Source organism: Oryza sativa, chromosome 3, assembly GCF_034140825.1.
Source record: "Oryza sativa Japonica Group chromosome 3, ASM3414082v1".
NCBI classification, from domain to species: domain Eukaryota; kingdom Viridiplantae; phylum Streptophyta; class Magnoliopsida; order Poales; family Poaceae; genus Oryza; species Oryza sativa.
The window spans coordinates 14094519-14118917 of record NC_089037.1 but is presented as its reverse complement, the minus strand read 5'-3'; the positions used below and the strand labels follow the sequence as shown (position 1 = coordinate 14118917).

General features: G+C 41.2%; 2 protein-coding genes across 2 annotated transcripts; both read left to right on the top strand.

The window, feature by feature from the left end:
* Positions 1-3716: 3716 nt before the first annotated feature.
* On the top strand, positions 3717-13145 carry LOC136355711 (alpha-N-acetylglucosaminidase). Its single transcript, XM_066308545.1, has 19 exons — positions 3717-4069; positions 4196-4272; positions 4761-4972; positions 5499-5620; positions 6190-6275; positions 6824-6918; positions 7217-7298; positions 7713-7819; positions 8006-8036; positions 8581-8698; positions 8997-9047; positions 10291-10400; positions 10508-10610; positions 10829-10927; positions 11111-11221; positions 11331-11566; positions 12204-12441; positions 12561-12639; positions 12753-13145. The coding sequence occupies exons 1-19, from the start codon at positions 3824-3826 to the stop codon at positions 12986-12988; spliced, it is 2439 nt and encodes an 812-aa protein (XP_066164642.1). The 5' UTR covers positions 3717-3823; the 3' UTR covers positions 12989-13145.
* A 7224-nt stretch (positions 13146-20369) lies between these two features.
* LOC107279842 (uncharacterized) lies at positions 20370-24399 on the top strand. Its single transcript, XM_015765375.3, has 6 exons — positions 20370-20762; positions 21753-21814; positions 22740-22887; positions 23136-23493; positions 23617-23817; positions 23934-24399. Exons 1-6 carry the CDS (start codon positions 20688-20690, stop codon positions 24239-24241), a joined length of 1152 nt encoding a protein of 383 aa, XP_015620861.2. The 5' UTR covers positions 20370-20687; the 3' UTR covers positions 24242-24399.

Here is a 24399-nt window from a genome sequence, read left to right as displayed (position 1 = left end):
CACAATAAAATAAATGATAATTGTATAATTTTTTTAAATAAGGTGAATGATCAAATGTTTGGATAAAAAGTCAACGGCTACGTATGAAATACTGTAGCAGCTGAGCTAGCTACCCACACAAACAGTAGCACTGCACGCTGGCGAGCCCCCTACCTAGCTCCCAGGGGGATCGTGGCGAAGACGATGCGTTCGCACATGCTTAGCTTTTAACGCGAGGATCCTTTTGCGGGGCGGGCACCTCCCATCTCCCCAGCTCGCATATATTGCACGCACCGCTGTCGAGGGGTGGGCCCCTGCCAAGGTCCATGTGTGCTCGGGTAAGCTGCATTGATTAATCATGCATGTACTCTCGCTAGCTACACACATGTCGATCGATCCGTCAGTTTACACATTGTGGCTGATCAGCGAGTGTGTGTGTGGCTGTGTGCTGCTGCTCGCTAGTCGCTTTACAGCAAACATGCTGGCAAGCTGCGCAGTGTATTATATGCCAGATGCATAATCATGCATGCATGCAGGAAGGGTTGATTAATTAACTAATTAATATCACTAGATTGGTATAAAGGGAACTGGCCAGTTGATTAAACCATAGTCGATCGGCGCATTCGTACTATCATGTGGACAAATCTATATATTCAAGCATGCTAGCGCAGTAGCGCGTGAGTGAAGATACATAATATACTCACTCACTCAGGGAGCTTCAGTTGTTTGATATACTCAGGGAGCACTAACCTTGAATGGTTAAAAATTGAACATCACATAAGCTAGCTTAGCGCAAGGCTAATAGTATAACTCGCTACTAGCTCCAATTCATTTATAGTCAATCTAATAGCCAATTCATATAATAATTGCTTACTATACTATTAATATATGGTCCCACATGTCATACACACATTACATATTGGAGTCCGCGCTGCAGCTGGCTACAGATCTGTAGCCCGCTGTTCTTCTCTCTCATAGCAAGTTTAATAGTATAGCCCACTACTAGCTTCAATTTATCTATACCCAATCTAATAGCCAATTCATACAATAGTTACTTACTATAGTATTAATATATGGTCCCACCTGTCATACACACATCTTGTATTGGAGTCCGCGCTGCAGCTAGCTACAGATATGTAGCCCGCTGCTCTTCTCTCTCATCCTTTATCTCATTAAAATATGTTTACAACTAGTTAATAGCTTGCTATTGTACTTGCTCTCATCTTTTATCTCATTAAAATATGTTTACAGCTAGTTAATAGTCTGCTATAGTACCTGCTCTTACTGGCACATCGGCCTTGGCCTTGAAATACGTGTCTTACGTACGTGTTCTTGCAGTATTGTCCTGCAATGCTTCTAGAATGGCTGCGCCAAATCTGGGTAACTACGCTAGATTGCTTAAGCTGATCATATGGATGATCTGTTGATCTCTTCGATCCGGCGGACGGCGGTATATGAGTGTATCTGTCATCAATAAACCGAGTTCCATTTTCATCGCATGCAATAATTTCCAACAAGGTAGCCAACGGTCAAGCGCATGCAGCTTCATTATGGCCTTGTTTGGATAACATATACAATCCGCCCCAGTGAATTTAGTTCAAAATCCCGGTCAATTTCATGGGCTCACGGCCTTCCAAACAAGGCCTCAAGGGCATGAGCAATATGTTGGAGGAATAAGTTCATCTGACATCCCTCAATTGTACGCAGAGTCTGTTTAAGGTCCCCTAACCTCAATACCAGAAATGTATACCCCTAAACTATGCAAAACTGTCTAAAAAAGGTCCCAAGGTAGTATAGATGCCTGGTTTCGCTGACGTGATATCCTAGTCAGCAAAAAATAAAAAATAAAAATATATGGGGCCCACATGTAAGTGAAAGGAAAAATATGGGGTCCACGTGTCAGCATTATCTTCTTCCTTTCTCTTTTCTTCTCTTCTCTTCTGACGTTGACGGTAGATGGGGAGAGACGGCCGCCGATGACCCCGCGCCGCTCGACCTTGTCGATGGCGGCGGCGACCAACCCCGGCTCCCCTGAGCCCAATGCACTGCTTGGCCTCAGTGCTCCGAACCACCCAACCCAGGCATGGATGAGAGGGAGATGGCGGCGAGGAGAGCGCCAAGCCTAGCTCGTTGTGCCATGGGTGGTGTGCGGCGTTGCGGGGGATGGGATTTGAGGACGACGACGACGTGGATGATGCGGTCGGCAAAGTCGTGGACGATGGCGATGGACTCGCAAGGCCGCCGCTCGGACCCCATGTTAAGCGCCATCTTCACCCTCGAGAACCCCAAAATGGCGTACCAGAACCGCCCCGTGGAACACGTCGACAAACCTGCCGCTGGCAGTGGAGCCAACATCGACCTCTGCACGAGTGCCGTCGTCACTGCCGTCCCCATGTCCTCGGGAGCAGTGGAGGTGGAGACGAAGAAGGCGGGCGAGAGCGGAGCCACCTCTTTTTGCCCTATCCCGTCGGCCTCATCTCCCCCTTCTTTGGCCGACTTCCTCTCTCCCCTCACTGTCTGGCCTCATCTCCCTTCTCTCCGGCCATCACCAGCTGCTGTCGCCGCCATCGCCGCCGCCTCTCACCCTCTACTACCAGCGGGTGAAGAAGAGAAGAAAAGACAAAAAAAAAAGAAAAGAAAAGAAAGAGGAGAAAAAAAAAGAGATGTTGACTAGGATGTGGGCCCCACATAATATTTTTTAAATTTTTTCTGACTAGGATACAGCATCAGTAAAACTGGGCAACTATACTGCCTTGGGACCTTTTTTTTTTACGGTTTTAAATAATTTAGGGGTACACATTTCTGGTATTGTGGTTAGGTGACCTTAAACAAACTCAGTGTACAATTAAGGGACGCCAGGTAAACTTATTCCTATGCTGGAGGAGGGAAGGCCTAGTTTGATTTAGATTACTCAACGGATTTTTGCCGCGGATATACTCAACTATAATGACTTAGGCTGTGTTCGGCAGCCCCTCTTCCCAACCCATCTTCCTCATTTTCCGCATGCACGCTTTTCAAACTGCTAAACGGTGTTTTTTTTGTTGCAAAAAGTTTCTATACGAAAGTTGCTTAAAAAAATCAAATTAATCTATTTTTGAAAAAAAATTAGCAAATACTTAATTAATCACCTGCTAATCGCTGCTCCGTTTTCCGTGCGGGCACTTAGTGTTAGGAACCGGTGGTTCCGAACACACCCTTAATGGATGCAGTGACTTAATAATGAATAAAAATTTGTTTTCATTCCATGCCTTTTTTCTACTCCCCCGTTTCATATTATAAGTTGTTGATTTTTTCTTAGTAAAACTTTTTTAAATTTGACTAAGTTTACAGACAAATATAATATTATTTTCAATACAAAACAAACCTATTATAAAAAATATATTCAATTTAAATTTAATAAAATAGTATTATAGATGCTGCTATTTTTTTTATAAATTTGATCATATCTTAAAAAAAAAACTTTGATAGAAAAAGTTAAACAATTTATAATAGTACTTGATTATTGTGTTAGGTGGCGGCATACCCCGTGCTCTGTGTGCCTCGTACGTGTACGTCTTTTGTGATTTTTTTCTTGGGTTACTGACAGTGGAAAAATAGTCCAACGGCATTCGGCAAACAGTCCAAATCGTCCAACTCGACCGCATTATCCAAAATCTCCACACAATCGTCCACCATCTGAAGCAATCATCGTTGCCTATCATCTCATCATTTGGAGAATTCGAGGGAGAGAGAGAGATAGAATAGTAGACTAGAGAGCCACTCGGGCAGTTGCATTAGACGTGACCACCTGCGGCGGCGGAAGCGGCAGTCTCGCCGCCGGCCGGAGTCGAGCCGGGTCGCGGCGATGAGGCCGCCGACGCCTCTCCCCTTCCTGCTGCTCCTCCTCCTCCTCCTGGTGCTCCTCCTCCCGTCGCCGTCTGCGGCGGCCGCGGGCGGCGCCGACGGGTGGGAGGCGATCGGCGCGGCGGCGGCGGGGGGAGGCCGCCGCAGGGTCGCGTCGCCGGGAGAGCAGGAGGCGGCCGCCGCCGGGTTGCTCCGCAGGCTCCTCCCCTCCCACGCCCGCAGCTTCCGCTTCCAGATCGTCTCCAAGGTCGGTGCGCGCGACGATTTCTGACTCGGGGGAGGCGAAACGGTCGCGGCGAAAATTACGGTCGCTGCTCGATTGGATCAGGATGGCGTCGTCGCTGACGGGTTTGACTTTGATTCTCTCATCCAGGGTGGCGTCTGCGGCGGGTCAAGCTGCTTCAGGATTAGTAATGCGGATGGCTCGCGCAGAAATGGAGCAGAAATTCTGTACGCTTCTACCGCTCTCCTCTGTGTGTGTGTGTGTGTGTTTACTTCCCAGTTTTTTTTATTTGGAACAGAATTCTATCCTGCTTCCACGGTTTAAATTTAGAATAGTTAAAATTATGGAGTTATGGTCTCAAAATTGGCTTTGTTTAAATAGGAGTGGTTTTGTAGGACCTTCAACTAAGTCTGATGCTATAGCACAGTAGCACTTATCTATCTGATGCTAATAAAACTGTAAAATATACTAATGGGTTGACATAATGAAAAAACGCCAGTGCGAAGTATCTATTTTGGCAACTGTTCCTTCTCATGCCGGCTGTCTCTTTTAGTAACTTTTGCATTTTGTTTTTCAAAACTCAAAACATTGCCTTCAGCTGAGCATAGATAGGGGAATGAATGGAGAACAATTTGTTGATATACGGCTACCAAAACTGAAAATTTGCTATGGTTACATTGCAAAAGTGAATGCAATTACTTATCATTGTGTTCAGGATCCAGGGTACCACAGCGGTCGAGCTCGCCTCTGGTCTCCACTGGTATCTCAAGTACTGGTGTGGTGCACACATTTCTTGGGACAAGACTGGTGGCGCACAGCTGGCCTCGGTTCCTTTGCCCGGGTCTCTACCGCAAGTAAAAGGGACAGGAGTGAAGATTGAGCGACCTGTTCCGTGGAATTACTATCAGAATGTTGTCACCTCTAGCTGTGAGTTTCACAATTTTCCTTTTTTCATAATGTTTGTTCTGCTCCATAGACCATATCTGCTCAGTCTTCAACCTCCAGCTCCAAATCCTTTATTATACCCAAACCACTTTTGTCAAATTGGTGATAATATTATATTGCACTCTGAAAAAATGATCTCTTTTCCTTTTTATCGAGTTATGGAATTGGTCATCTAGGTCTGTTGCAAAACAAATGCTTGTTGGATTTCTAAAACGCCATCATGATTATATGTTTGTACTGATGCAATATAAATCTATTATTGCCACTGTGCGTGTCAAATTGAAGTTCTTTTATTTGGTCTAAGCATTTCAGTCCTGCAATTCTGCCAAAAGTTTTTTTTTTAATTTCTGTATTCTACCTGTTTCAAAGATCTACCTTTTGTTCTTTTCAAGATCAAACCACACATTTTTAGTTTGTAAGAAATATCTCCCAATCTGGCTACTTTTACTCTTCTTTACTTGGTTTCCAACTGTTTATCTCTGACAAAGTTCATGTAGCATCTCTATAGACTCATTTGTCTGGTGGGATTGGAAAAGATGGGAGAAAGAAATTGACTGGATGGCACTTCAAGGAATTAATTTGCCTTTAGCATTTACCGGGCAGGAAGCTATCTGGCAAAAGGTTTTTAAGGTAGTATGACAGACACAATTTAAACTCTGAAGCACATTTTCAAATTCTTTTTGGAGTCTAAATTGTTAACATACAGCAACCAGTGATGTTGCTTATGATGGGCCATGCATATAAATTAGCAGAAGCTGCGTCTGTTTCCTTACCCAATAGGTTACTTGGGCTGGCTCAGTCCAATAGGATGCGTGATCTTCTCTCTCTCTCTCTCTCGCTTATCTAAGGGAACTTTACATTCTAGAAAGCTCGAATCAAATACTCTAATTTATCTCCGTGTCTGTCACTATTTGGAATATTATCTTTGCTGAGTGCCAGTCTTTTGTGCTGCCTTCTATAATTTTATCGACCATTTTCCCAAACGATAGTCGATAAAAAATTTGCATTAACTGCATACTAATCTGTACCATTGCTGTTTTGTGATCAATCTGGCATCTTTAAACATTACAGATCCAGAAGTTATCTTCAGTTTGACATTTATATTGCCACTGTTTTTGTTTTCCATATATGCCACTGTGGAATCATAATGCAATTTTTGCTGTGTTCAATCCCTTGCTGATGACTGAGTTCTATTTCAGAGTTTTAATGTTACAGACAGAGACCTAGATGATTTTTTTGGTGGACCAGCTTTCCTTGCTTGGGCTAGAATGGGTAACCTGCATGGGTAAGCTTAGCATAAATTTATTATAAAGTATTTGATCTGAAAATAATTATGAGATAAATAGTACAATAATTAAAAAAGAAATAAGGGTATGTTGTCTATGCCCTTTTGGTTTTAGTTCACAGAGGATAGTGGATTGCTTTATGTCTAACAAAAGTGAACCTTAACAAAATTATCACCCTTCTAAAATACATATCCTGTTGAGGTGTTCGCAGTTTGAAATTTTTTGCCTGAGGAAAATCTTTACTGAAGCTAAATTAGGTTAGACATACTACAGAGGTTTTCCTCTCAGCTCAAATCATTTCTTTCAGATGACAGACAATACTTTGTACTTCTTAAAAGGTTAACCATGGCTTGCATTATCAGGGACCCACATAGCCAGTACATAGCACTGCCCAAAACATTGAATTGATATTTTTGTAGTTACACATAGTATGCTAATTATGACTATTTGGTCATAGGATCCTTCAGTTAGCAGCATATATTTGTTAGTATGATGTGAAAAAAACAGTGCAGTTTGATATATATGTTTATTTTAAAACAAATCTTAGATGGGGTGGACCACTATCACAAAATTGGCTGGATCAACAATTGACACTGCAGAAGAAAATATTGTCCCGTATGATTGAGCTTGGAATGGTCCCAGGTAATAATTTGTTTTACATTGTAGAATTTCAGCTCTTTACTTCTTTAGCAATTGTTTGTCTATTTATGTGAGACAAACTTTGGACATATGCTATTGTCTATTGTTTGTCTATTGCATCTTTCCTCGTTTCATGCTATGTTTAAAGCTTTGTCACATTTGCTCTTATCCTATCTTTGGAGTCAGGAAATATGGAGAGTCAGTTAACATATCAATGTTACCTTCGATGTACTATTAGTATAGTGCACTAAATATTTGATTCTGGTTATATACTTCACTGACATTAATTGCAATTTTTCAGTTCTACCATCGTTCTCAGGAAATGTACCGTCTGTGTTTAAAAAATTATTTCCATCTGCCAACATAACCAAACTTGGTGACTGGTAATGCACTCTTCTGTGTCATTTCCATTAGTTGGCTGACATTTCATGCTAGTTCAGGTGTGACCAAAATTTCAAAATCTTGTCTGTGTTTTATAGTCGCAGTTCACATCAAGATACCTATTTTATAACTACTGTTAGTTTGGGGGCTGGACCTCAAATTTGGTGTTGATGTATTCATGCTTTCTCTTTGCTAAATAATTTCCAGAGTTTATAAGTAACCGTGGAATAAACAGATAAATAAGTTTCAGGCTATCAGTCTTCTGTTCTTCCTTGGCATTATGTGGGTTGTAGGTACAGGGTAACCATGCACACAGGATAGTTTGAAGTCATTGTTTATATGATCGAACATACTTTGAAGGTCTAGTATTCTGTTTCAGCCCATGAATACTGTATTTACAGATTCCTTTGCTTCAGGAACACTGTTGATGGTGATCCTAGGTGGTGCTGTACTTATCTTCTTGATCCTTCTGATGCATTGTTTATTGATGTGGGGCAGGCGTTTATCAGGCAACAAATGAAAGGTCAGAGTCTTTCCATGAAAAGATACCAGATTTCATTTATTCCAAACTTCCAATACCTTTTGACTGTTCTTTCGCCAATAGCTTCACGAAATTGCTGCATGGATTACTAACAGTGCAATTTTAATGTATGTTTTTATAACCTGCATAGGGCGTGTTTACCATTCTAATTGTTTTTGTATTTTGCAGAATATGGCGATATCACCAACATCTATAATTGGTAAGCTCTGACTGATCTGCTTCTCTGTTTTTTTTTTCAGTAGAATTTGCATGAATAATTTGTTTCTTGCAAAGTACCTGGACTGTACAATACACTATAGTTTAGCATTTTTAGCGCAAATGATTGGCTCTCCTTGTAATTCATGGAGATGAACCACTGATTGTTAATTTTTTTTTTAAAAAAAACTATAATGAACCTTGATGCAAGAAATGTTGAGTGCAAAAATATTTGAACATATAAGGTACTTAATACCAAAACAGTTTTGTGGCAAGGTTTAAAAAAAAATCTGGTTTTTGAAAATGACAAGAGTCCTTTCCTTTCTCCTCACTTGATTCTTGCTATCAGGTTAGAAGATTTTGTTCCTGATACCATTCAGAATTCTACATGATATCCAGATAATTCCATTGATATACTGGTTGTTGATAAAAAAATGTAATATTATTGGTGTATTGGTTTGCTTTGTTCATTGATTTAGTACTTATTTATGTTCCTTGTCCACAATGTCTTTCATACATTATGATCAATATTTATTGTTTGTTTTCAGTGACACCTTCAACGAGAATACACCACCCACAAATGAACCGGCATATATTTCATCACTTGGTTCTGCTATTTATGAAGCAATGTCAAGAGGTAACAAGGATGCTGTGTGGCTGATGCAGGTGTGCTTGCTCTCCTTTTTGACCTTTGAAGTGTAAAATATTATGTATTCAATAGCATCGCCACATTTTCCAATGGAAAAAAAAACATATGGAGTACCCATTCATACTTGCTTTGTCCCAGTTTGTAGAGAAAAAAAATGATGTCTTACCATGCTGTAGTTTTGCCAGTAAAAAATCATTTGCCCTAAGCCACAGTGGCATATAGTGTTTAATTAGCATAGTTTTCATGAGCACATGTTACACTCATGGCAATTTTTGAACATTAGTATAATCTTGGAACCTTCTTTTCTTGATTCAGGGTTGGCTGTTCTACTCAGATGCAGCTTTCTGGAAGGAGCCTCAAATGAAAGTAAGTTTCTTCGTTTTATTCTGATTTCTGAACACTCATAGAAACTATAGTTGAGCCTGGACTGATGGATATCTGTTTCATCATTCTGAAATTCGATAATAGCGAAAGAATGTGATGATCCAATGTTCCCTTGTATCTTGTTTCTTGCACTCAACTTGAATAGAGAAAATAGCATCTAGAGCTATAGATCTTTAAGTGTGCTCAATCTAAGTTGCCATCTATTTAGAACCTATGTAGTGTAGTGGAAATAACTTTAGTACTTATGCACTCAACAGTCTAAGAGAAACCTTGAATCATTACTGGTGAGATTTATGGAAAAAATTAATGTAGTGCTTCTCAGTGTTTATGCTACTGTGTTTGTGGGTCCATCTGGATAGGGACAATGGGACATGGACTTAATTGAGATTGCTAAAGAAAGCTCAACTGAGAAATGGCTCTGGACAATCTATTTCTTTCCAAATCCAATCATTCCCTCCTTTGTGCCTTTGTATTTCTAGCTTCTCAAACCATGCCTGTTGAGAACTGTCTTACCTTTTCTATATTCTAGCACTACTGGTTTGTCCTAGTCTTCTAGAAGCATGTAAGGAAAAGGCTGGCTCATGGGATGCAGGGCAAGAGAGGGCCTTCTGCACTAATGTCTTTTAGTTTATGCATACAATAAGCCGTAACTATTATGAATGCCGATTCATGGATATGGTAAAGATCCAAAGACTGGGGAATACGACACTCGCACTAAATTAACGCCAGTAAGGCTACTCCCTGTCAAAACCAAGGGAGTCTGAGGCTTATTGGACTAACTTTAGAGATTCAATTGTCGATTGATAGCGGGGTACACATGGTGTTCTTTTTTAGGGAGGGATCCCTGCTACATTTCCATGGGTAGAATCTCTACTTTTCTAAAAAAAACATATCTCTAATTTCCTAGTAGTAATTAACTAACAACTTTCATTAACTGACAGACAGGATACCAATTGACTAACCCCTATCCTACTAGGAAACTAGTTCATTATTAAGGAAATAGAATTCTAATCCTGATGCCACAGTATTATGGTACTGTTCACACATGGCCACACAGTGGTGCTACCATAGCAGTAACAGAAGCAAAATATTATGTGTATTCATATGAACGCATATTACTATATTAGCAAATAGGTAGCAAAAGCATCTACCTGTCTTTTCCCCATATGTAAGTTTCTGCTCATTCTTATAGATGGAGATAACCATTGCCTGTTTTGTCTTTCAGGCATTACTTCATTCTGTTCCAACTGGTAAGATGATAGTCCTTGATTTATTTGCTGATGTGAAGCCCATATGGCAAATGTCCTCTCAATTTTATGGTGTGCCATATATATGGTATGTTTTGACTCCACCCTAAAGCTTCAAATCTTCTTATTTCTTAAATATCACTTTTATACTCTATTAGTTGTAAAAGTATGCATGGTGGTTCTCATTGAAACTAGGTGCATGTTACACAACTTTGGTGGCAATATTGAAATGTATGGCATACTTGACTCAATTGCATCTGGCCCCATTGATGCACGTACAAGCCACAACTCAACAATGGTACATTTTACTCTCTTCTATTAATATAGTGTAGAGCTTATATGAGCTGAGATTGTCCATCATTTGTTGCACCAAACTTGAGGTGAATCTATCAATGAGTTCCTTACCACTCCTCTAAAAAAAAAGAGTTCTTTACCACTGATCTGGCACTGCAGATTATATATCATGGCATGATTCCTATTAATATGATACTTACATTTGTGCCTTACCTCCTTTAGGTTGGCGTTGGCATGTGCATGGAGGGAATAGAGCATAATCCAGTTGTTTATGAGCTTATGTCTGAAATGGCATTCCGTAGTCAAAAAGTTGAAGTTGAGGTATGTACAACAAACATGCATATGCCTCGCTTGTTATGAACCACTGTGACTGTCTCATCTCCTTTTCTTTTGTGACCAGCTCACCTGTCTTTTCTCCATAATACTGCCTGACATTTTTCATTTGCTGAAGTTGTTGCATGTTTCCAATTTGTCAATTGCCATCTAATCTGTATTATCTCCCAGGATTGGTTAAAAATATACTCCTACAGGCGATATGGTCAATCAAATGTTGAGGTGGAGAAAGCTTGGGGGATTTTGTATCATACAATATACAATTGCACAGATGGAATTGCGGTTTGACATCATACATATGCTCCTCTACAAATTATGCTCCTGCATTACAACTGTGCTATGATTATTGACAAATCCACTGATCATATCTTCTTTCATATGTATATTGCAGGATCATAATAACGATTACATAGTTGAATTTCCAGACATCAGTCCAAATTCATTTAGCTCTGATGTTTCGAAACGAAAGGCTATTTCAGAGGTGAAGAAACATAGGAGGTTTGTCTTAAGCGAGGTGTCTGCAAGCCTACCACATCCACATCTATGGTATTCCACAAAGGAGGCTATCAAAGCCCTTGAATTATTTCTTAATGCTGGAAACGATCTTTCAAAAAGTTTGACATATAGGTATGTTTTATAATCGCCATTGGTCCTTCAAACATCCTGATGCCATGCATTCTTCTTTAACTAGGTATCAGTTAATGCTGAACTGTTTGTTTCTAGAGGACTTGTTTCGAAAAATGAAATGCTGTGGCAGTTTCAACATCTTTATGCTGATACATGAAATTCATTTCTCCAATTCCCAGAAAAAGAAAACAAAATTATCTGCTTTATCTCATGCCTGTTTGATCTGCTATGCCTTTCTAGAGCATAGATGCATCTACTTAGTTTGTTTACCAATCATGTCAGAATAATGGCATTCACAGAATCAACCCACATTTTCCAGGCTTGGAGTAGGGAAAAGTCTGAAATGTGGGGACACTAATGGTGAAATGCTCATGTGCGATTGTAATTATGTATGTGAGAGTACTCACAATTATTAAAATAGTCCAAAAATGTACAGCAGAGCCAATTGAAGCTTTGACAAGAATACAACAAAAATGAAACAAAGCCATGAGCCCATGAATATACTCTTGAACACAAATCTTAGCCATATGTTAGAACTTTCACTGCCAGCTGCTAATTAATCAAACAAGCTGTTCTGCATACATGATATTTTTTTTTAAAAAAGAAAACTGTGAATTAACGATAATTGTTGTCACAGGTATGACCTTGTTGACCTGACAAGGCAATCACTGTCGAAATTAGCAAATGAAGTGTACCTTGATGCCATGAATGCTTACCGAAAGAAAGATTCAAATGGTCTAAACTTTTACACGAAGAAATTCCTTGAGCTCATTGTGGATATTGATACACTACTAGCTTCTGATGATAATTTTCTGCTGGGGCCTTGGCTTGAAGATGCAAAAAGCCTTGCTAGGACTGAAAATGAACGAAAGCAGGTAAATTTCTCACCCTTCATCCAGTATTAGTCACAGATATTATTTTTTTTCTTATTATTGACTGACTCAATTTCTTTTTTTTTTCTTATTGTTGACTGGCTCAATTTCTTTTCTATCAGTATGAGTGGAATGCTAGAACACAGGTAACAATGTGGTATGACAATACAAAGACCGAGCAGAGTAAACTACACGACTATGGTAATATATATAGTTGTTTCCTCCATAATTTTGAAGTACATGCCAGATATATGTATGCTAGTTATACTTCTAGGTTATTAACCTTCCTGCCTTTCTTGACACCATATTACCAGCCAATAAATTTTGGAGTGGACTGCTGAAGAGCTACTATCTACCAAGGGCATCGAAATACTTCAGTCGATTAACAAAAGGCCTACAAGAGAACCAGAGTTTTCAGCTGGAGGAATGGACGAAAGATTGGATTGCCTACTCGAATGAATGGCAGTCCGGGAAGGAGCTCTATGCTGTGAAGGCTACGGGTGATGCTTTGGCAATTTCCAGCTCACTATTCAAAAAGTACTTCAGTTAGCTGCAATTGTCCACTTCGAATTATTAGATGATTGAAAATATCACATTTCCAGCCCCTGCACTAGGTGCACACGCCCTAACTGTTGGAATAAAGCCAACTGTCTACTTTGTTGATGTGGTAAATAATTCATACATCAGAAACACACTGTTTAGAAGCTTGAGAATCGTGCAAATGAAGGTCGAAAATATAAAATGAGAAAAAGAGCAGGACCTCAGCTCTCTAAAGTCAGTAAAATCACTTAGCTTGAAAAACAACTCTAAAATTCTGGATCCAAATAAAACCACAACAAGGTAATACCCATGCTAAAATAAGTTCATTTTGCACACATACCGATACAAAGTTAAAAGGACTAGGGTGTCTTTACTTTAGCAAATCTCAATACAACCATTTCTCAATTCATTTACTTCTAATACATTATTCTCTATTTCTACAAACTCAGATATAATGATTACTCTAAAAATAAATTTATTTTGAGACAAATGAAAGAAGCTGAAAGTAAACTTATTACGGGACAATGGAAGTATTTTGGTTTGATGCTTTGATCCTCTTTCAGACTTCGAGCATGAGTATTGTACGTGTCTTCTCTGTATTCTCTCCACCATAAAAAAAATTAATTTAGTATTGAATTTAACACATGCTATACATATTTATAGTACTAGCATGTTTTAATCCGATACTAGGTTAAGCTTTTATGAAACGGAGCGAGGACATGTCTTTTGGACACGCATACTTCCTCCGTCTCAAAAAAAAATCAACCTATGAGGGATGTGATCTGTGCTAGGACAATGTGTTTGAACGTAGGGATGTCTCTATGTCTAGATACATTGTTCATATCCTCTCCTCCTAGTTGTTTTTTTTTTTGGATGGGGGGAGTACCAGCTAGTCGTAGGCTGCGACAGTGCGAGGCGTAGAGGAGACAACCAAGTGGATCCCACATGGCCACTTCACAGCATCGATGATCGGTCGCTTGTGTGTTACGAGTAGTTCTAGATAGGGCTGTCAACGAGCCGAGCTCGAGCGAGTTTGGCTATATAGGCTTGAGTTTGACATGAACTCGAGCTGAGCCTGCATACCGATCGAGCTTGGGACTAAGCTCGAGTTCGAGCTCGAGCGAGCTTCGAGCCTACTCGAGCTTGACAGCTTGACTTGGTGAAACTCCAAAGAACTTACTCTTGTATAAGAGATATTAATACAAATTATCGGTAGTCAAAATTAATGGGTGCTACTTGTCTTGAATGAAGCCTCTGCAGCTTTTCTCATGAATTCATGGCTTTGAAACATTACAATTAACAAAAGCTAGCTACTACATCTAATAGGAATAGTAGTACTAATTCTAAAAAAGAAAAGGAATAGTAGTACTATTACTAGCAGCCAGTTAATTACTTTATTGAGAAGCATTGATGAGATCTTGAGACTTGAGCAGGTCAAGCACGATGATAAGTATACATTGACCCATCAAGAATATCTTCCTACGTGCAATGCATCTTATGCTAATTAAGCCCTACCGAGCTATTCGAGCTCGAACTTGCTAGGATTGCGAGCCTCAGCCTAGGCTTAAGCTTGGCTTGTCTAGTATTTGAGCCGAGCTCAAATCAAGCCTGTAACGAATCAAGCTCGAGCAGCTTGCAAGCTCCGAGCTTTTTTGACAGTCATAGTTCTAGATCAGCTGCAATAGTAAGATAGACTGCAACTTAAGTTATTGTAGCTGCTAAGTTGGATCTAACTCTAACGGCAAGGATTAGTTTGGTCACTGTAGTAAAATATATTGTATCATAAAACAGTGCTCAGGGTACTGTAGGGTGAACACTGTTGCAATTAATTTGGACCATTATCATATAAATGAAATGACTAAAAAATATATGCAGTCCTATGGTGCGGCCGCAGTTAAGACTACACCCAATTTCAATCCTTAATTAGTGGCTAGACGGTCCTATCTTTTCGCTTATGTATATAATTTTCCAAGCTACTCATTACTAACTTAAAAAAAATTATAAGTAATTTTTTTGCATACGTGTTTTTAATTATTTAAAAGCAAAAAGTATGATAAGAAATAAAATTAATTTAAAAATTATCTCGTAAGCATAAGAAAAAGAAGGTGTTGTCAATCTCTTCAGTATTGACCACCACCAACGCACGCACAGTCGCACAGTCCCCCATCGGCCCATCCCATGCGTACGTGGTTTGCCTGCCTTGCTCTGGTTGGAGAGCCGGAGGCACTTTGGTGTACCACGCGGCTCTCTCTCTCTCTCTCTCACAGAGAAATTCAGATCCCAGTTTAACCTGTTTCAAAAAAAAAAAAACCTAGTGTATGTAAGACAGTAAGAGCAAGGTCAATAGTATAGCCAGCTGATGGCTCCACTCGTATCCATGTCATTCTATAGTTGATTTTAAAGCTAACTTGTACAACAGAGTGGCTATTGTGTTGGCTGTATCTCATCCATCAAAAAATGTATTTTACACGCATATATTGATATACATGATCGAAAGTGAACTCAATCCCTGTGGTCGTTGTTGTGCAATACTCAGGAGTGCTCTATACATAAAAGAAAAATAAAAGTCACAGACAGCAAATAGATGAGAAGAACAAAAGAATTAGGAAGAGATTAGATGACAATAACTCAAATTAGAAAGCTATTTTCTGCTCCATCAACGATGAGATCCGTTTGTTCTGTTTGTAGATGCATCGGCCCCTTCTTGACGCGATGGCCAGCAGCAGCGCCAGCCCGCGGTTGTCGTCGGCGCCCGTTGCTGCCACCACGTTCGCGATCTGCTGCGCCGCGAGCGCTGCGTTCGTCGATGCCAGCGGCCGAGTCGCCGAGAGGAACGCCCTTGTCATCGCCGCCACCACGGGCGCCGACGACATCAACAGACCCTTCTTGGTCAGGCTTTTGAGCGAGATTGGGCTAGGCGTCGGGGTGGAAGACAATTGCAAACGGCGGTCGGCGAAGACACGCCAGGAAGACTGGGCGGGGAATCGACGCGGAAGACAACTGCGAGGCGGTGGCCGGCAGAGATCGATCTGCGACACTCCCGTGAGGAGAGAAACAAGATGGGCTGCGGAGGGGGAGGGAATACGCTGCATGTCACACGGGATCGGATGGCTCGTCGTGAGACCCACAAAGCACACACGAACCCGTGCTATTGCCCGGCTATAGATTAGTCGCTCGCTTTCTTCTCTCTCCTGTTCCTCTCTCTTCCACATAGGAATTTAATGAGCTGGATATTTTTAGAGCCTGCTCAGTCAACTTATTGTACCTGCTTACGTACAATCACAGCGTGGTCCAGACTCCAGACGTAATCACATACCCTGTACACCTAGCACACATTAGTGATCAGTCAATGGAAATGGTTAAGTGGATTTTAGTTTGACGAGACGCAGTCCCTCACGAACGAGCTAGAGACAATTTTTGAAAAGAAACGGTGCGTGCAGCGCTGCTTACGTACGTGCTCCGATCCACCCGGCCCCTGATCCGGCCGGCTAACTTTTGCTTTTACTTTTGTGGCGCTGATGGGGATGCACAGTCTCCGGAATGCAAGAACACGGGTGCGCCAGCTGCTGCGTGCGTTGCATGCAAATGCGTCCAAGCAAAGCGGTCGTCCCAGCAGCTTGACTGAAACTTGAAGACTTGAGGTGCTGATTTGAAATTTTCATTAGGCTCAATTGGCCAGAAAAAGAAACCTAAAACGATTGATCAAAACAAAAAGAAAGGTGGTTTAGCCTTGATCTAATCAGCTAAGGTCGATGAATTAATCCCTAGTTAGCTGCTCATCTCTTCAGTTCAAACTAGTAGTATAGCTATAGCCCAGCTTGTGTTGATATTCAGATACTGTGTGCAAATGCGTGCAACGCGGGCAGGCGACCAGATGATCCTGAAGCTGGGCTGTACAGTGCCTGGTGCAGAGGAGATGATAGCCAAGTGGACCCGGCCCTCTACATGGCGCAGGGCAGGGGTACGTGGAGTGCCCAGATTTGTTGTCACTCGATCGATCGTGTGATCTGCGACGCCATCACGTGAGACAGACATGCATATGCACTCGCCGTGTTCCTGTGTGTTGGCCCTGGACTAGTACTACAGTAAATGTACCGCAGGAAGTGGATTTTATGGGTACATCCCCTTGTTTTATGTATGGTGTTTAAAAAATTATAAAAAAATTTGAAAAAAATTATCAAGATAGATTCATACATGATATATCTTTTCGCAAACATGTAAGTTAAAATTCGATTTATACAATTCGAAACAAAAATAACAACATTAACCGTGAATTACGCGTTCTATTCATAGTCAAATTTGTTATTTTTGGTTCTACATGTATAAGTTGAATTTGAATATGCATGTTTATGAAGTGACATATCACATATTGATCTATCGTACTAAATTTTTTAAAATTTTTTGATGATTTTTTAAGTGACATAAAAAATGAGAGAATATCCCCTTAAGGGATGAATACAGTTTTCCATATACCGCGTTGCATGTTTTATTTACCACACACGGACATACACCTGGTACTCCAGTTCAAACCTGAGTTAGTTTTGCAAACTACGGTTAATAATACTCGTACTTACCACGCATGCACGGTTAATAATAAGCTCTTGCAAACCCTGTGCTAGCTAGCTAGCTAGGAGTAACATACATCAACCTTTTTTTTCAAAAAAAGAAAAAAAAAAGCTTTCTTGATACTTTCTCTCGCGGAGGGCAAGCTGGGCCAGGCGGAAACGGCCGCCACGGCTACGCGACCGAGCAGCGTCGTTGCGGTAGAGTCGTAGAGACCGAGCCATTGAAGAGCTCTTCCCCCCCTTGACCACCACCACCAACGCACCCATGCGTACACGTGGTTTGTCACCGATCGAGCGCTCACAGAGAGAGAGAGGGGGAGATACTCCCTCCGTCCAAAAAAAAAAAAAAAGACAAACCCTAGGTTTTCGTGTCCAATTTTAACTGTCAGTCTTATATGAAATTTGTTTATAATTCGTATTTTCATTGTTGTTAGATGATAAAACATGACTAATATTTTATGCGTGACTTATCTTTTTAATTTTTTTAATAATTTTTTCAAATAAGACGAACGGTTAAATATTGGACACGGAAACCAGAGTTTGTTTTTTTTTGGACGGAGGGAGTATGTGTGTGTGTGTGAGGTGGGCGCGCCATGTCCCGATGCGCGGGCGTGTCGGGGGTTGGGCCCGATGGGGATTTCTGTTGTTGGTTGGAGGCAGAGGCACGCAGATCGCGCGTGGGTGGGTTGGGGACGTACTGGGGTAACCGGTGGTAACCTGACCAACCCACGCAGCTCAATTCCCGTGCTGGCGGAAGACAAGGGCATGCATGTAAGGCGGCTGTGTTGGGATGGAGGAGATGGGAATCAATCTCCTGTGCACGGAAAACGGAGTGATCTATTAGTATGTGAATAATTAAGTATTAGCTAATTTTTTTTATAAATGGATAAATATGATTTTTTTAAACAACTTTCGTATAGAAACTTTTTACAAAACACACACCATTTAGTAGTTTGAAAAACGTGCGCGCGGAACACAGGGGAGAGGAGTTGGGAACCTCTTATGCCGAACACACCAAGCCTGTAAAAGGTGTTGATCACTTTATCAGAAATTCAGATCCCATGTTAACCAAACTCAAGAGAGCCTACTCCTTCCGTTATATAATGATCATTATATATATTTATACACAAAGAAAAAGAATAATTTAAACTGTATTAATCAAGACACACTATACACATACTTCTACAATACATGTATCGATTAAAACACCATATCATTTATACTATAGCATGCACATATTCTCCCATCTTGCATTAATTGTATTTCGATAGAATCCGTATCCATGTGATTATATGATGATCAATTTGAGAAATATTTGATTTCATTATATGATGATTAGTTTCTGAAGGAGAAAGTAATAACATAATACCCACACCTACCACATACTATGTCATTTATCACTCAAAAGAAAATTACCTTTTGCTTTTACTTTCGGGGGCGCTGATCGATCGGATGCATGCGTGATCAAGCTGGCCGCCGGACACTCCCTGTACGTTTCACCTCGCGATCTGCAGAGTTCAAACTTCAAAGTGCAAGAATAAGTCCTACGTTACCCGGTCGAGCGGGGACGCATACCATGGCCAACGCTAAGATGTGACACGTACCTCTAGCCTCTCCCACGCGGACGCGATGCCAAAAAGCAGCAAAAAGCACGTGCCTGCGAGGAGGCGCGAACCTCATGCACCCCTGCGCGAGGCGTCGGGTCTAAGGCCAGGGTTCGAGCCGTGGCTCGCGCTGAGCAGCTTGAGGCCTCTTGGGCGTGTAGCTTTACGCAACTTTACGATAAATAAGGTCTCACTTGTGGGTATTACCTCTATTAATTGGAGAAATAAGCTCTCCTGTGTAGCCTTGCCCACCTAACAAACGGGGCTACGGTTTGCGTCGGTCATGGCCTAAGCAGGCAGTGTAGTGTATAGTAGTAGCCTCGATTGTTGGTGCATACGTACCCAGGCAGCACCGTGCATATTCTTATCGGATTAGGATCCTCTGCAGTCGACTGCACCGCGTCTTTTATCATTGACATGTGAGTCTGAAGATCATCAGACCCATATGTAATAAATGCATCTGGCAGTGACCGCAGAGGATCTCAATCCATTCTCGTCGGGTTCTCTTTCCCTCCTGCAAAGCCCGGCCGGCCGCTGCCATTCACCGAGCGGCAGCTAGCCAGCAGCCTACAGCCTGCCTCTCGCTGGCTCTGAGTAGCCAAGAGTCCAAGACGTACCATCTCTTTTCTGAGGCCAGAGAACGTAGGTACTAGTGCAAACCAAGATAAAAAGTTACCGGAGATACCACCAAATATCTAATTATTGAATAATCTGTATTCCCTGGCGTTTTTACATTATAAGATGTTTCAGTATTTTTCAATTTAAACTTCTTTAATTTTAACTAAATTAATATAAAAACAAAGTTAACAAATATATTCAACGTTAAATTTTATAAAATAACTTTATCCTAGATGGCCTTTTGCCGATTGCCATTGAACTTTGAACAATACTACAGTGCTACGCCTGAATATGAGTCCACGTTCACAGCTCGGCTCTACAAGATCTTAAACGAAAATTAAATTGACAAAACAACCTCAGATTAATTATCCCCAATTTGAACCTAATCACAGCAATTACTTGCATTCTCCAAAACCAGACTAAATATTGATTCTTGAGTAGCAAGTTTGATTAGCCTAACCACACCCCCCGTACACACGCGCGCATACAGTCACCGCGAGGTAAGGTCACCTCCCCCCCTTTTCCCTTGCAGTGGGTCTCTCGCCGGTCGATCTCCCCCACGCCTCCGAAGAATATAAAAGCCCCCTTCACCCTCTGTTGCCTTGTAGCCTCAACACCTCACCAGTGCACCACCCCACCAACCACCTCTCGTTTTGCATTTCTCTGCGCTCGCTGTCGCTGCCATGGATTACGGAGGCGGAGGCGGAGGAGATGGTGGTGTGCGCGGCGGCCCCGGCCGCGGGGAGGCGGCGGTGGGGGAGCACAGCCGTACCGGCCCACCGGCGTCGTGTGGCCGCCGCCGCCGCCGGGTAGCACCCCTGTCACCGTCCGGAGGCCTCCACCGTCGACCTCGCCGGCTCCGCAGGCGGCGGCTTCGTCGTCGTCGACGTCGACACCGGACAAGCTGGTGAGGCAGAAGGCGATGGAGATCGCGCTGGCGCCACCCGCCGCGGCCTCTCCAGATGGTGAGGCGCTGGCCTCGGACAATCTCGCGCAGGTATGGAAGAAGGAACTCGTCCACTCTTCTCGAGGCTATGGTGTATTGGTGTACGTCACTCGCAACCACGTTCCCATCAACAAACTGAGCTCATCTTACCCTCTCCCCTTCCCACCCCTCTAGATCTCTGCACAACCGTTTACTACTCTTCTGCTGTTGTTTCTATATCGATATAGTAGCGGTAGCGGCCTAGATCCGGTTCTAGGCATGGGTTTCGAGTGCTAATTCTGAATGTTTTGATTCTAGGCATGGGTTTCGAGTGCTAATTCTGAATGTTTTTGTTGCTGATCACGATGAACGTTTTCGTGTGTGCACTGTGTTCGTTTACGAATCTCATGCTGCCTAATCTGTTTTGAGACGGCGAGATTGTTGATATATGATTCCAAGTATCGAGGCTTCCGATCTCATCCTTTGTTCGTTTACGAATTTTAGTGCTGCTTAATTTGTTCTTGAGACGGCGAGATGTTATGTGATATGATCCAAAGTATCGAGGCTTCCGATCTCATCCTTGTGATGTTTGGCAGAAAACGAAAACCAAAGCATATTTGAACGTTTCTTAGATGTCTTTTTATTTCTTATTTTGTATTACATCTTTATTGCATCCCTGTAGAGTACATTACAGTTTAATGTATCCTCCTGACATCTTTTCTGGGTGAGAAAAGATGTATTGCATTTTGAATGCATAAGTGTCAATACTGTACAATTTGAATGTATTTTGAGATAGCATCTTCTTGTGTTACATTTTTATTGTATCTCGCTAAAGTACTGTGCTGTTGAAATTTATTCCGAGAGCAATTTTGGTGACACCATGTATTACATTTTACAAGAATACATTTAAGAACACATCTTGTAAAATGTGTGGTAAGATTTAAGAGCACACTTTGATTGCATCTGTAGATAATGCCGTGCAGCTAAATTTATTCCGCGAGCATTTTTCTCTTGTCAACAAATGAGTACTGATTCTAAACTCTAATGTTTCAAAATCTTCAGATAAAAACAGCATTAGGTGGGGTTTGCATTGAAACAAATCATCAGGATGATAAAATCAGAAGGTACAAGGGGATTACCCCTATTCCTTTGAGCCAGCTGTTGTACTTATCTTTCATCTGCTGTTTCTGTAACTTTAACTCCCTTTCTGTTTATGTTCTCTAAGTTAAGGGAAATCAATGTAGATTGTTGACCTTCTGAAATACTTGTTGAGGTGTTCACAGTTTGAATTTTTAGTCCGAGGAAATTCACTTCATTATTCTACATTAGACTAGACATACTACAGAGGTTTTCCTTTCAGCTAAAATCTTCTCTTTTCAGAATAAGTATTCCCAAATGACAGAGATACTTTGTCCTCCTTACAAGGTTAATCATGGTTTGCATTGTCAGCCCAAAACATTGAATTACTGTTTTTCTAGTAACACATTGTATGTTAAATTTTATTATTTGGATCCTAGGATCCTTTGTTAGCATGCTGTTAAAAACAACAGGTCTATTAACACATTATATGTTAAGATCATGTATTGATTGCTGTAATGATAAATTGTTTGGCTTCAACCCGTGAATGCCGTTAGTTACATAGTCCCCTGCTTGAGGAATGTTAAGGAATATAGAGTCCTTTACATTGTGGAAAGCTTTTAAATCTGATTTTTAAAAATGTCAAATAGTCCTTTATTTTCAATGTAGATTGTTGATGGAATATTTGAATGGTCTTTGTTAAGGATTTTGGGCATATTAGCATATCAATTATATCTGGATGTGGGATGAAATATTTTTTCCCTTTAAAATGGTTATGACTTAGATATCTTTCAATCTTATAAACGATCCGTGAATATTCAACTGAAATGATGTGTAAATGAAGTATTACACGATTTCCCTGACCTGGGGGAGTATAGCATGTGCTATCATCTTTTTGTTAGACCTGCATTTTTATTTATGTACATTGGTGTTTTTTTTTCCAAACTGATGCCCAGTATTTAATGTTATCAGATTTTCTGTTGACAAGAATGGGACAAGATGCTGCCTAGACTCTAGCAGTGAGTCTGGACCATGGTACTCCAAGAAGCTTAATAACAAGAAGGGAGTGACTGGAATCCTTAGTCAATGGCACAAGCAGACGGAACAGAAAGCTCATGAGGTATAATGCGACTTATATGCAGATCCAAACCTTTTATGCCTTTTGAATTTTAGCTCCATTTTGAATATGACCTTTTATAGATTTTCTTAGAATGATTTGTGTGTAGAACATGAGACTTTTTGAATATGACCTTTTGTAGATTTTCTTATGATGATTTGTCTGTAGAACATAAGATTGTATTTCTCTTGACGATGTAATTTAGTCATGAATCATGTATTTGTCTTGATTTCCATCTCATTTTTTGTCAGGTTGTTATCTACAAACGTTGTACTGCTTCTGGATCTGCAGTTACTCTTTTTCTTATTATGATGAGCTTGGTTTGTACGGTGAGAGGAAGCAACCATGGAACTGATTGCGACATCGGCGAGTACTCAACGAGCATTGCTCAAGTTTGTCAGTATGGTGCTCCTCCCGCAGTGTGTTGCGACCTTTTACAATCCGCTGTCCACACTTGTGGCAATGCTAGTGTTTTGTGTGAAATTGGCAGATCTGTGCCAATTACTTCTAGAGGTTTCAATGTTCATGATGTTATGGATTGGCACCGAGAGTGCACGGGTCAACCAGAATCATCCAGTGTAGATGCATCGTCCATTTGTTATGTATCAGGTATATTTCCCTTTGCTTGTGTGATCTGTTAGCCTGCTTTATCTGTTTACTGAACAACATTGTCTTATCTGATCTGTTAGCCTAGCTAGTTTAACTGTTTACTGAACACATTCTCTATATTAGGTGAAAGGCACAAAGAGGGCACAAAAGAAGAGGGCCATCAAGTAAATATTTTGATTGAGACCGGTAACAAGGAGTGCAACGCAAGGAAGTCAACTTCTACTAATCCGATGTTTATCGGTTTAGGAATTGGGTTTGGATCGGCCATGCTCTTTGCTTTCGCGCTGGTGGTGATTTGGCTGTTCGTGAGAAGGCGATCACAAGGTATGAGTTTTTCTTTAAACTAGTATAATTCTGTTTGCTTGTAAATACGGCCAATTGAACTCATTTTCATTTTGCATATGGTCAATTGAACTAAATAAGAATTCTTATTCCTGCAGGAGGTCCTCTGGTGCCGCAGATTAGCTTGCTCGCAATCGCGCCTCACTTCTCCCAAGGGCTTCCTGCGCTGCCCTTCCAAGAGCATCCTGCGCTGACGCTTCCCTGCGGGCCTGTCCCTGTCCCGACACCTCAAGAAGTTACAACAGTGCAGCCAGCCACCAGTGCATATGGTCAGCCAGCGCCAGTGCAGCCAGCCACCACTGCATATGGTCAGCCAGTGCAACCAGCCACCAATCCAATGGCGTACTTGGCATCAGTCGTTTCCTATGCGATTGTAGACAGACTTACTAGCCGCCGTCGTCGCTAGTACTTGTGTTTGTCTCTCCTCATACTTTTTTACAACTTTCTTCTCATACTTGAGACAACTATTGAGTTTGATGATTTAGAATACTTGAGATGACCACTGAACAATTCCGGTTACTGTAAAATTTGAGACAGCTAGTGAGTGCTGATGATTTCTGTTAA